The 13,108-nt window shown below is 40.1% G+C and overlaps 1 protein-coding gene and 1 pseudogene across 1 annotated transcript in view; one reads left to right on the forward strand and one right to left on the reverse strand.

Moving 5' to 3' along the window:
- Window positions 1–13,108, forward strand: part of LOC101434497 (cilia- and flagella-associated protein 221-like) — a 220,772-nt pseudogene that overhangs the window by 61,908 nt on the left and 145,756 nt on the right.
- LOC101427756 (cilia- and flagella-associated protein 221-like) overlaps window positions 1–13,108 on the reverse strand; it is a 94,567-nt gene that overhangs the window by 40,097 nt on the left and 41,362 nt on the right. The window contains exons 12-13 of the mRNA XM_058301133.2: window positions 12,344–12,431; window positions 9,078–9,167 (exon numbers count right to left, since the gene is read on the reverse strand). Of these exons, the coding sequence (XP_058157116.1) occupies window positions 9,078–9,167; window positions 12,344–12,431 (178 nt within the window). The remainder of the gene's footprint in view (window positions 1–9,077; window positions 9,168–12,343; window positions 12,432–13,108) is intronic.

The raw sequence follows: 13,108 nt of genomic DNA on the forward strand, positions 1-13,108 counted from the left end.
ACTAGAAGCAGCTAATCAACTGAATGAATAAACCCATCAAGATAAAACGATGACCAGACAGCAACAAAAAACTACAAACCAAATCAATAATCAGGAAAACATGGCCCAGTCCAATAACCAAATTAAAAACCAGGAAGAGGAGCAGAACATCGAACAACTAATCAAGGTTCTCAAAACATATCATGGATCAATTTAATGAAGAAAAGGAAGAGATTAAGGATATTAAGAAAAAACACTTGGAGAGCATAGAGAAGAAACTGTAATCATACACAAAAGATAACAGATATGATGGTGATGAACAGCACAATTCAAGAAATCAAAAATACACTCTCAGAAAAATAACAGCAGCTTTGAAGAGGCAGAGGAAAGAATTAGTGATGTGGAAGACAGAGCATCTGAAATCAAACAAACAGTAGAATTGATAGATGAAAAGATAGAAAATATACAGCAGGAACTTAGGGACCTGATGATGATGCAAAACACACAAACATATGTATTATAGGCATCCCAGAAGGAGAAGAGAAGGAAAAGGGGAGAGAAGGGGTGTTGGAAGAAATAATGGCTGAAAAATTCCCAAATCTACTGAGAGAGATGGATGTACATGTCCAGGAAGAAAAACACACCCCAAATATCATAAATCCCAACAGGCCCACCCCAAGACATACACTTGTCAAATTATCCAATGATTAAGACAAAGAGAAAATTTTAAAAGCAGCAACAGGAAAGAGAACCATCACATACAAGGGAGGCTCCATAAGATTAAGTGCTGATTTTGCATCTGAAACCATGGAGGCAAGAAGGCAGTGGTATGATACAGTCAAGGTACTAAAAGAAAAAAATTTCCAACCAAGAATACTCTACCCAGCTAAACTAGCATTCAAAAAATGATGGAGAGTTCAAAATATTCACAGATAAACAGAAATTAAAAGAGTATGCCAACAAGAACCCTGCCCTTCAAGAAATACTAAAGAGAGTTCTGCAGGAAGAAAGAAAAAAACAGGAGAGGCAGAGTTGGAGGAGAGTGTAAAAGCAAGAAAAAAGCAAAAAGAGAAGGAACAAAACAAACAAAATATGACAAACACAAGTCCAAACAAAATATGGCTAACCTAAATAATTCCTTGAAAGTAATAACACTGAATGCTAATGGATTAACTCACCTGTCAAAAGATTCAGACTGGAAGATTGGATAAGGAAATATGACTCATTTATATGCTGACTACAAGAAACACATCTTAGACCCAGGGATTCATGGAGGTTGAAAGTGAATGGCTGGAAAACAATCTTGCAAACAAACAATAACCAAAAAAAGGCAGGAGTAGCTATATTACTACCAGACAAAATAGACTTTAAATGTGATACAATTATGGGAGACAAAGAAGGATAAAGGATACTACATATTAGTGAAAGGGATAATCTTTCAAGAAGAACGAACAATCATAAATATTTATGCTTCTAACAAGGGCGCCTCCAATACGTGAGGCAAACACTGGAAAAACTAAGTGAAGAATAGATGCCTCTACAATTATAGTGAGAGACTTTAATACACCACTATCAACTCTGGACAGAACATCTCAAAAGAGAATCAACAAAGTAACAAAAACTTTGAACAGTATATTAGAGGAGCTAGATATAACAGACATATACAGATCATTACACCCATTATACCCGAAGACAGCATACATTTTTCTCAGGTGCATATGGATCATTCTCCAAGATAGACCATATGCTAGGCCACAAAGAAAGGCTCAATGAATCCAGAAAGATCGAAATCATACAAAATAATATCTCTGACCACAGTGAAGTGAAACTGGAAATTTGCAAGGGCCAGAGGCTGAGATTTCACACCAAGATATGGAAATTAAGCAGCACACCATTAGAAAAACAGTGGGTTAAAGAGGAAATCTCAAAAGAAATTAATAACTACCTTGAAACTAATGAAAATGATAACACAACATACCAAAATTTATGGGATGCAGTAAAAGCAGTACTGAGAGGGAAATTGATAGCCATACATTCATACATCAAAAAAGAAGAGCAAAAATTGAAGAACTAACTGCACATTTGCAGTAATTAGTAAAAAAAAACAAAAAACAAAGTAACCCAGCAGGAAGAAGAAACAAAGACATATCAAAGATAAGAGCAGAACTAAATGAAATAGAAAATAAGAAAGCACTTGCAAAGATAAACAAAACCAAGAGCTGGTTCTTTGAGAAGATCAATAAAATTGACAAACCCTTAGCTAGACTAACAAAGAAAAAGAGAGAGAAGATGCAAATACACAAAATAAAAATGAGAAAGGGGATATCACCCACTCACCCCACAGAAGTAAAGACCATCATAAGAGGATCCTTTGAAAAACTATATTCTAATAAGAAGGACACTTTAGAGGAAATGGGCAAATTCCTAGAAATACATAAGCAACCTACATTGATGAAAGAAGAAACTGACGATGTCAACAAACCAATAACAAGTAAAGAGATAGAATCAGTCATTAAAAACCTCCCAAGTAAGAAAAGCCCTGGGCCAGATGGCTTCACAGGTGAATTCTACCAAACATTCTGGAAAGAACTAACACCAATCTTGCTTAAGCTCTTCCAAAAAATAGAAACAGGGGGAACATTGCCTAACTCATTCTATGATGCCAACATTACCCTAATACAAAAGCCAATCAAAGACACCACAAGACAGGAAAATTACAGACCTATCTCTCTAATGAACCTAGATGTGAAAATCCTCAACAAACTACTTGCTAATCGTATTTAACAACACATTAGATGAATTATACACCATGACCAAGTGAGATTCTCTCTTGGTATGCAAGGAGGTTCAACATAAGAAAATCAATTAATGTAATACACCACATGAAAGAATTGAAGGAAAAAAATCACATGATCCTATCTATAGATGCAGAAAAAGCATTTGACCAAATACAGCATCCTTTCTTGATAAAAACACTGCAAAAGATTGGAATAAAAGGAAACTTTCTGAACATGATAAAGGGTATATATGAACAACCCACAGCTAACATGATTTACAATGGTGAAATCCTAAAAATCTTTCCCTATAAGATCAGGAATAAGACAAGGATGCCCAGTATCACCCCTTCTATTTAACATTGTGTTGGAAGTACTTGCTCAAGCACTGAGGCAAGAAACAGACATAAAAGGCATCCAAACTGGAAAGGAAGAAGTCAAAATTTCATTATTTGCAGATGACATGATCCTATACATAGAAAGCCCTGAGAAGTCTATGACAAAGCACCTAGAACTTATAAACGAGTTCAGTAAAGTCACAGGTTATAAGATCAATGTGTAAAAATCAGTAGCATTTCTGTACACTAATAATAAGCCAACTGAGAAGGAAATCAAGAAACAAATACCATTTACAATAGTAAACTAAAAAAATTAAATACCTAGGAATAAATTTAATTAAAGATGTAAAAGACTTATACACAGAAAACTACACAACACTGTTCAAGGAAATCAAAGAAGACCTAAAAAATGCAAGAATATTCCCTGTTTATGGATAGGAAGACTAAATAATATTGAGATGTCTATCCACCAAAACTGATCTAAGATTCGATGTAATCCCAATAAAAATCAACAAAGGATTATTTAATGAACTAGAAAAACTATGAAATTTATTTGGAAAGGAAAGAGATCTCAAATAGCCAAAAAATTATTGAAAAAGAAAAATGAAATTGGAGGAATCATACTACCTGACTTCAAAACATACTTCAAAGTACAGGAGTGAAAAGGGCATGGTATTGGCATTAGGATAGACACACTGACCAATGGAACTGAATTGAGAGTTCTGATATACATCCTCATATATATATATAGTCATATGATATTCGACAAGACCACCAAACCCATTCAACTGGGACAGAATGGCCTCTTCAACAAATGATGCCTGGAGAACAGGATATCCATATGCAAAAGAATGAAAGAGGATTACCATCTCACACCTTATACAAAAATCAACTCAAGATGGAGCAAAGACCTAAATATAAAAGCCAAGACCAAAAAGACCTTCAAAAACAATGCAGGGAAGCATCTACAGGACCTTGTAATAGGAAAAGACTTCAGGAACTTCACACCCAAAGCACAAGCAGCAAAAAAACAAATAGATAAATGGGACTTCCTCAAAATTAAAGCCTTTTGCACCTCAAACACATTTGTCAAGAAAGTGAAAAGACAGCCTACCCAATGGGAGAATATAACCATATATCTGATAGGAGATTAATATCCTGCATGCATAAAGAACTCGTATATCTCGAAAATGAAAAGACAACCCAACTAAAAAATGGGCAAGAGATTTGAACAGACACCTCTCCAAAAAAGAAATACAAGTGCCTAAAAAGCACATGGAAAAATGCTCAAAATCACTAGCTATTAGGGAAATGCAAATCAAAACTACAATGAGATACCATCTTATTCCCACAAGACTGGTGGCTATCAAAAAAACAAAAGACTACGAGTGTTGGAGAGGATGTGCAGGAATGGGAATACTCATCCATTGCTGGTGGGAATACAGAAGGATCCAGCCATTCTGGAGGACAGTTTTGGCAGTTTCTCAAATAGCTATTGATTTGCCATATGACCCAGCAATTCTACTGCTGGGCATATACCCAGAAAAACTGAAAACAAGGACACAAACCGATATATGCACACCAATGTTCACAGCAGCAGTATTCACTATTGCCAAAAGTTGGAATCAATCCAAATGCCCACCAACAGATGAATGGATAAATAAAATGTGGTATATATATACAATGGAATACTACTCAGCTAAAAGAAGGAATACGTAAAAACACATGGGATAACATGGATGAAATCTTAAGGACCTTGCATTGAGTGAAGCAAGCCAGGCATTGAAAGACAAATACTACATGACCTCTCTGATATGAATAAGTAAACCAAGCTGTCTCAGAGACCTAGAGACTGGATCACACACTTAAAGAAGTTGGGGCGGGGAGGTTGTGAGAAGTGCCCACATGGGTGAAATCTATGATAAGCTAGAGGCAAGTATTAGTACAGGGAAGGGATAAGATGAGGGCATAGGTTCCCCCCAGCGTGGGACATGACACCCGGGGATGAGCCTCCCTGGCAACGTGGGACCACTATCAACTACCAACTGATGATGCAACTGGAAAATGACCTTATACGGAAGGTTCAACGCGGATCAGCAGAATATCCATGTCTACATAAAATACCATGACTTTAAAATGCTGTTTGACCTAAAGTAAGGGGGAAATGGAAAGGAGAAATGAGTTTATATGGCTACGAGTTTCTAAAAAAAGAGTCTCGAGGCTGGCAGAAGGATTGCCCTCATGCACAACTGAGCAGAGTCAGAGAGACAGATAAAGCAGATACAACCCCCAGATATTGGTTCCTTTGAGGGATAAAGAGACCCATGGGAGTTATGGTCATGGCCGATGGGGTTAACTACCAGGGCAGATGGCCCCTCTTTGGAAATGGTGTTTATGTGTGATGAATCTGGACTCAGATGGGATCTCCCTTCATAAGACTTTCATGCTAATGTGCTGGAGGTACAGTTAATGTTGGGGTTTAAGGTATATTTAGGGGATTTGAATCTCTGGACTGACAATGTGATAGCCAGGTCCTGAGCCTCAATAGACTCCAGCACCTACAATCTGATCTATTGGACTTACCATACTCAGCTAAGATGGAGTTGAAGAAGGACAACCACCACACCATGGAGCCTAGAGTGATTACAACTGAAAATGGGAGGATTGCATCCAGCATCCATGTGGAATCTGAGCCTCCTCTTGACATAGAGGTGCAATGGACACAACCAATCCAATGTCCACATAGAAGAGGTGGCATTGGATTGGGAAAAGTGGACATGGTGGACGATGGGTATGGGGAAAGGCAGGAAGAGATGAGAGATGGAGGCGTCTTTGGGACATGGAGCTGCCCTGGATGGTGCTTCAGAGGTAATCACCGGACATTGTAAATCCTCACAGGGCCCACTGGATGGAATGGAGGAGAGTATGGGCCATGATGTGAACCATTGTATATGAGGTGCAGAGGTGCCCAAAGATGTACTTACCAAATCCAATGGATGTGTCATGATGATGGGAATGAGTGTTGTTGGGGGGGGAGAGGGGGGGGTGGGGGGGTGGAATGGGACCTCACATATATATTTTTAATGTAATATTATTACAAAGTCAATAAAATTAAAAAAAAAAAAAAGATGAGGGCATAGGAATACCTTTGGTTAGGGCTTTATAGGCTTCAGGGAAGGCAAGGGTTGGGAGAGTGGGTCAGATGGCCCAAGGAATTATGGGGAGGATGAGGGGAACATTTGAACAAGTGAGATTTTCAGGTATGTGGTTGAAACTACAATGTTGAGAAAACTCTTCAGAAAATATCATAAAGGATTGCCCGTTTAAGATGCTTAAGTGTGACATCTGCCTGGGGTCAGGTTTTTAGGGAGTGTGTGAGTGTTCATTTTGTCATAGTATGTTATATCATTGGGTGGAGAACTATAAAATGAGTGTGAAGGTGCACCCATATCCTGGGGAGGACTGATGTTCTCAAACAGAGGAACTGTGTCTCTTGAGAGAACTGGTGGCTCCCAATGGGTTAGGGCAGTCTAGTATGTCAAGCCCTGGGCATTGTTCCAAGTATCTGTGAATCTGGTCCTTCAAGTAATGAAGATCGTTGGTCACTGTGGGCCCTGAGGGGAGGAGAACAGAGGTATAGAATAGATGAAATCAGAGTAACTGGGGGGCAGTGGAAGTGTTTCACAGGAACGTGCATTGATGGATATAGAACATGTTAAATTACACCAAAAATGGATAAAAGTCAATAGGCCAAAATATAAACCATAATTTAAAACATAAGTAAATAAAAATTTAGAAAATTGTATAGTCTAAAATATGAACCATAATGTAAACCAAACTGGAACCATGTTTGAAAGCTATGTTTCAGTATCTGTACAACAGCTACAGCAAATATAACATGAACATGTAAAGGGATCATTGCTGGGAAAAGGGGGAAAGGGTCTGATGTTGGATATGTGGGAATCCCCTATATTGTATATATGAATTACTGTGATCTAAAACTTTTGTAAAGACAAAATTAAAAATCAGGAAAAAAAAAAGCAAGGATGTTGCCACTGAAGTAATGAAAGAAATTTCCTTGCCACTGTACATACATGGCAATACCTATTGCAGTGATGAAATGCAAAATGTCAAAAACAAATCTTAATAATAGTTTTCATCCCTTAATACCCCAATTTACTTTTACTCTATTTTAGTTTTTCTAAATTAATATGTATTCTATTTCCAATTTTTAAACCCATCACTATATTTCATTTTCCTATTAATTGAATTTGACAATATATTATTCTGCTTAATTTTTGAAGAAGCTTTGTACCACGGAGTGGTTCAACTATGGCAGGGGAGGAACACTGGTGTGGGGTGTTACTGATGGGGGACACATGGTTGGGAGTTCTCCAGAGCATATATATAGGGTACATAAAAATGTTTGGATATATGTTGGGTATTTTCATAGTAGTTACAGTTACAAAGGACAACTGAGGGAGTGCTGAGTTCCTAGCCAGCGGAGCTCTACCACATTCCCCAATGGAACAGCAACAATCCCCTAAGTACAACGGCAAAGACCAACAAAGAAGGGTGGTCCAACAATGAGCCCTTGATACTGATGACTATGCTTATGAGCCTGTGTGCCTGCAATATGAACTAGTCCTAGAGCTGCAGGGTGCCTAAGAGTTACCTCCCAAGAGCCTCCATGTTGCTCAAATGTGACCACTCTCTAAACCAAACTCAGCATAAAAATGCATTGCCTTCCCCACAATGTGGGACATGACTTCCAGGGATGAGCCTCCCTGGTGCCAAGGGATTACTATCAAGCACCAGCTGGTAACATAACTAGAAAAAGACCTTGAATAAAAGGGTCAACTCAGACCAGCAGAATATCTCAGCCTACATGTAGGACTGTGTGATAAAAACTGCTTTTTGACCTTGAATGAAAGGGGGAAATGGCAAAGACAAAAGAGTTTATATGGCTGAGTCTTCAAAAAATAGTCGGGAGGTCATCAGAGGGGTCGTGCTTACACACTGTTCAGCAGGACCCCTGAGGCAGCCAAAGTAGGTACAACCCTAGGTACTGGTTGTCCTGAGGGCAATGGATACCCACAGGTTGTATGGTCATGTCAGATGGCTCTGGAATTCAGTGCCATGTCAGTTGGCCCTACTTTGGAATTTGTGTTCCTGAGTATGATGGAGATGGACTCAGAGATGACCTTTCTACACATATCTCTTCTGCACTTTTACTGCATCTGTGGTTGATGCTAGGGTTGGTATATACTCAGGAGACTTGAATCTCTGGACTGTTCATGTGCCCTGAGCCTCAGCAGTCTTACAACTCTTACCCTCTGGTTCATTGAACTTACCCAGGCCAGCTAACAGGGAGGTGATGATGGTCAACCACCACACCAGGGAACAGAGACTGCCTACAACTGCAAGCAGGAGAATTGCATCCATCATCCATGTGGAATCTAAGACCCCTTTTGATATAGATGTGGAGTGGACATCACCAATCCAGGGTCCACAGGATGGAGGAATAAAATATGGATTAGAGTGGACTTACTGATATTCTACTATGGAACTACTGTGACTAGTAATGGAAGGAATTGTAGCACTGATTTGGAGAAAGTGGCTATGGTAGTTGCTGGGGGCACAGAAAGGGAAGAAGAGATGTGATGTGGGGTGTTTTCAGGACTTGGAGTTGTCCTGAATGATGTTGCAGGGACAGATGCTAGACATTATGTATCCTGCCATAACCCACTGTGTGGACTGGGGGAGAATGTAAACTACTATGTGGACTGTTATCCATGTGGTGGGGCAGTGCTCCCGGGTGTGTTCACCAAGTGCAATGAGTGTGCCATGGTGGTGGGGGGCATTGTTGATGTGGGAGGAGTGGGGTGAAGGGGGCAGTGGGTATATGGAACCTCTTATATTTTTTTAACATAACATTAAAAAAAAAATAAAAGAAAAAACAATTTGAAAAGCCAGAGTTACCCACATCTTCTAGATTGTGGATGATCCGTTTGTGGTTAACTTCAGTCTCGAGTCGCTGAAATTCTTCATCTGCAACTGGGTCTCCTCTATCTAGCTGGGTTTTTGATCATCAGAAATATTAAAGTTGAATACAAGTGCATAAAACTTGGTTTCTCTTCAAAGCTGGTAGAGACCCATTAAGCAATTAGTCAAATGCACCCCACCCTTGGGATTCCCTTAGGAGTGGTGGAAACACATGTAGGTTAAAAGTCATTATAATTATACTTGCTTTTTAAACTAATGGGGTTTTTATAGAAGCACAGACCTGAGAACTTCATTTTTTAAAATATAGTTATTGTCCTTTTTCCCTGAGTAAAACCTCATCATCCTTTAGGATTTGCACCATCCAGCTGTAAAGCCCACCCCTTCCTCCGTAGCTCCCTCCACCACCCCATCTTTGCCAGCTCTTTTTCCCAGCTCTCTGCCATATGTCTTGGGCCCCAGGTGTTCCCTGCCAGGGTCACCTGTCAGATGAAATCCCCTGGACACAAGGAATAGGTCCCTGAAAAAACACCAGGGCCTTGGAGCCTGCTCACCCTTCCACTTGTCCTGGTGAGCACTGCCAAGCATGTGGATGCCCCCTCCTGCTCGCCTCAATCAATTTGCAAGCACACACCCCTCTCTTCAAACCCCTTCCTGACCCCCTCACTCTGTGCAACTGACCTTGCTTCTTGAACCATCCAGAAAGACAGGGCCACAAGCATCACCTCCTTGGACGGCCCATCTCCCTGCACACAAACCTGTCTAGACTCACCATCCTTGCTAACGGGGTTGTCCCAGTCCTTCCTCCTCATGATAGATAAGCTGCCCCAGGACCTTGGTCCCCTCTGGAGCTCATTCTCTAAGTGATCACCTTCTCCTGCTTCTTCAAACTTTTCCTCTATAATTGCTCTTTATCCTACACCTAAAAAATATGCTCAGGTTCTTCCAGCTCAAAAACTTCTTCCCTGATCCCTCAGGACCCTCTAAATGTCCAGAAGAGTTTTCTTTACTTCTGCTCATTTCAACTTCTCAAACTCAAACTATCTCTACTTCTCACCTCAACATAGTCCTTGTTCCATTAGTTTAACTTCTTTGCCTCTAAAAGTCTACTGAAATGGCCATCCTTAAAACCAACCATGAGCTCCAAAATGCCAGTTCCAAGGTGTATCTTCCAAGCCTTATCACCCTGGAAACTTCTGGTGCACTTGACCGATCCTTCCTCCCTCTACTTGAACACAACTCTTCCTTAGGCTCTGAGTCCTCCAGTTCTCCTGACCTTTCTGACCATTTCTCTGCTGTCTCCTGAAACTGTGAATTTCTCTCATTTCCTGCATTGTGCCACTTCCTTTCTCATGCTTTTTCCTGGATCTCCACAATTGTTCTTCAGATCTCCTCCTCTACGTCTGATCTGATCACATCTGAGGCTCTGTTTCTTGCTCTGACCTGTCCACGTAGGTGCCACCTGGTGGTCCTCAGTCACCTCAAATGCAGCAAGTCCCAAAACTGATCACTTCATCTTCCCTGCAAGCCAGGTTTTCCTCTGGTACTTGGGATCTCATTCAGAACAGCCAACATGCACCCAAACTGGAAATCCAGGAATCATTTTATCTTCTCCCTCTCCTTACCCCTCACCTACAATGGAGCAACAAGTCCTATCTCTATCACTGCACTTGGCATATGTTAAATTGTCTCTAAGAGTCTGTACTGTGATCTTAATGAAGACCATTGCTTAGTCACTGGTAGAGACTCTGCCTCACAATGGGTGCTCTCTAAAGCTATTTGACAAATGAATAAATGCTGGCAAATACGGTCGTAAATCTCACATTGACCTAGTCATAGCTTGTCAATGATCTCTTTAAAAAGTTAGGAAATACATTCTATTGCGGGTTTCACAGAAAACACTTGATAATTTGCTTTAAAAATAGCATTCAAGAATCTGAAAAATTAAATTTAAATGAAAATCTAGTATGTGCCACTCATACGCTAAGATTTATTGATATAGGGTAATGACATTCTTTTATTTATCTTTTGAAAAATTATGAAAAAATTAAATAACTGATTTGGATGCCAAATCTAGGGGAAAATGCATTCTATATGAAAAACAAACTCATAACTGATAAGATACATATATATGTATATATATGTTTAGGAGGTACTGGAGATTGAACACAGGACCTCATTCTTGGGAAGCTGGTGCTCAACCACTTGACCTACATCTGCTCCCCATGATATATTTTTATCTCCAATCCATCCTACCCACTGTTGCTCAGTTCATTTACCAGAAGCTCACACATGCAGTTTAAATATAAGGGATGTTTCCACAAGATCTAGCAATTAAGTCCAAGCTCCTCTTACATGGATCTCCAAGCTGAGGTCAACATCCTCTGCCCCCATGTGTCCTTCATTTTCGCCATTCTGGACTTGTCCTCTGAGCCCTACACTCAGCTTCCTGCTGCTACAAATACCACCTGCCTCCCAAATTGTGGTGAGGCCATGTGCATCCCCTATCCCACAGCCTGAGTGCCTCTGCTCCCCACCCTGAACCTCTAGGGGTTGCTCAGTATCCTAGCTGTGGTCCAGTTTTCCCACTTTACTCCTTCTTCAGATCCGGCTCTAGTTTGGCTCCTGGTCACTGTCTTGGTCTTTGCTCCCCAAAGCATGGGACAAAGGCACCTCACGTCAGAATTCTAGCCGGAATTTGAGACCTTCCCTCCATCTGGCATACCTTCATACCCTTTACCACTTTTCAAGCTAAGATCATGTTTTCCAGAAAGGTTTTCCAACCAGGCTCTTTCCTCTCTGGCTTCTGAATTCCCACAACACTCAGTTGTAACACTGAGGACCAGTCTTGATTTATAGTTAACAGTGTACTTGTCATCGGCCTCCCACACTCCCAACTTGACTATAAATTCTTTTCCCCTGACATGGCATCTTGCACATATAGCAGAAGCTGAAAACAGTTAGTGCAATAAAAGATATCAAGTTAGGAGTAAGTCTGTGATTACAGGTTAACAGGGATGGGGCAGGAGTGGGAATGGGGAATTAACGCTTAATAGCTAGAGTTTTGGTTGAGGGATGATGAGAAAGTTTCAGTAATAGATAAATGGCAGCACAACATTGCAAGTGTAGCCAACAACACTGAATTGTATATTTGAAAGTGGTTAAAATGAGAAATTTTATGTTGTATATGTGTTACCAGAATAAAAATTTTTTTAAATGAAAAAGAAAAAAATCTGCAGTAATTCTGACCTTAGATTTGGCGCATGCTCTTTGGTATTCTTCAGTAAGCTCTTTTTTAAACTTAAAAGACATATGATCTTTACCAAGGTGCACCTGCCTAGGGAGAGAAACAAAACAAAACTAACCCCAGCAACTACTCTGTAAACCCATCAGAATACCACAGTCAAATTTAGGGTGGAAGGTCCTGGCTGTATTCCACAACTGAAAAGGGATGTTGAAACATTGGAGACAGCATGAGGGAGAGAGTTGTAGAGCCTCCAACAACATAACCAACATGAATAATGTTTTCTACAAAAGGAAACTTCTTTACTAGGGACAGACGCTAAAATATTTATGAATAATAAAATATCTGGATGCCTAACATCATTATTTAGTAGGAAAATGCAAATCAAAACTACAATGGGAAGGGAATGAATGTGGCTCAAGCAGTGGAGAACCCGTTTTCCACATGGAAGGTTCCAGCTTCAGTCCCCAGTTCCTCGTAAAAACAAAAAAAAAAACAACAAGCAAACAAATGTAAAAAAAAACAACTCAAGGAGGCTGATGTGCCTCAGTTGTTGGGCACCAGCCTCCACGTATGAAACCTTGGCTCAGACCTCAAAAAAAAATACACAAAGAGATATCACTTCACACCCACTAGGATGCCTATAATTTTTAAAAGGGTGAAATAAGTTTTTGTGAGGGTGTGGGGGAATAGGAATCCCCCTGCATTGCTGGCAAGAATATTAAATGGCGCAGCTTTTTTGGAAAACAGTAATTCCTCAATCAGTAAAC

The sequence above is a fragment of the Dasypus novemcinctus genome, chromosome 7, assembly GCF_030445035.2.
Source record: "Dasypus novemcinctus isolate mDasNov1 chromosome 7, mDasNov1.1.hap2, whole genome shotgun sequence".
NCBI classification, from domain to species: Eukaryota; Metazoa; Chordata; class Mammalia; order Cingulata; family Dasypodidae; genus Dasypus; species Dasypus novemcinctus.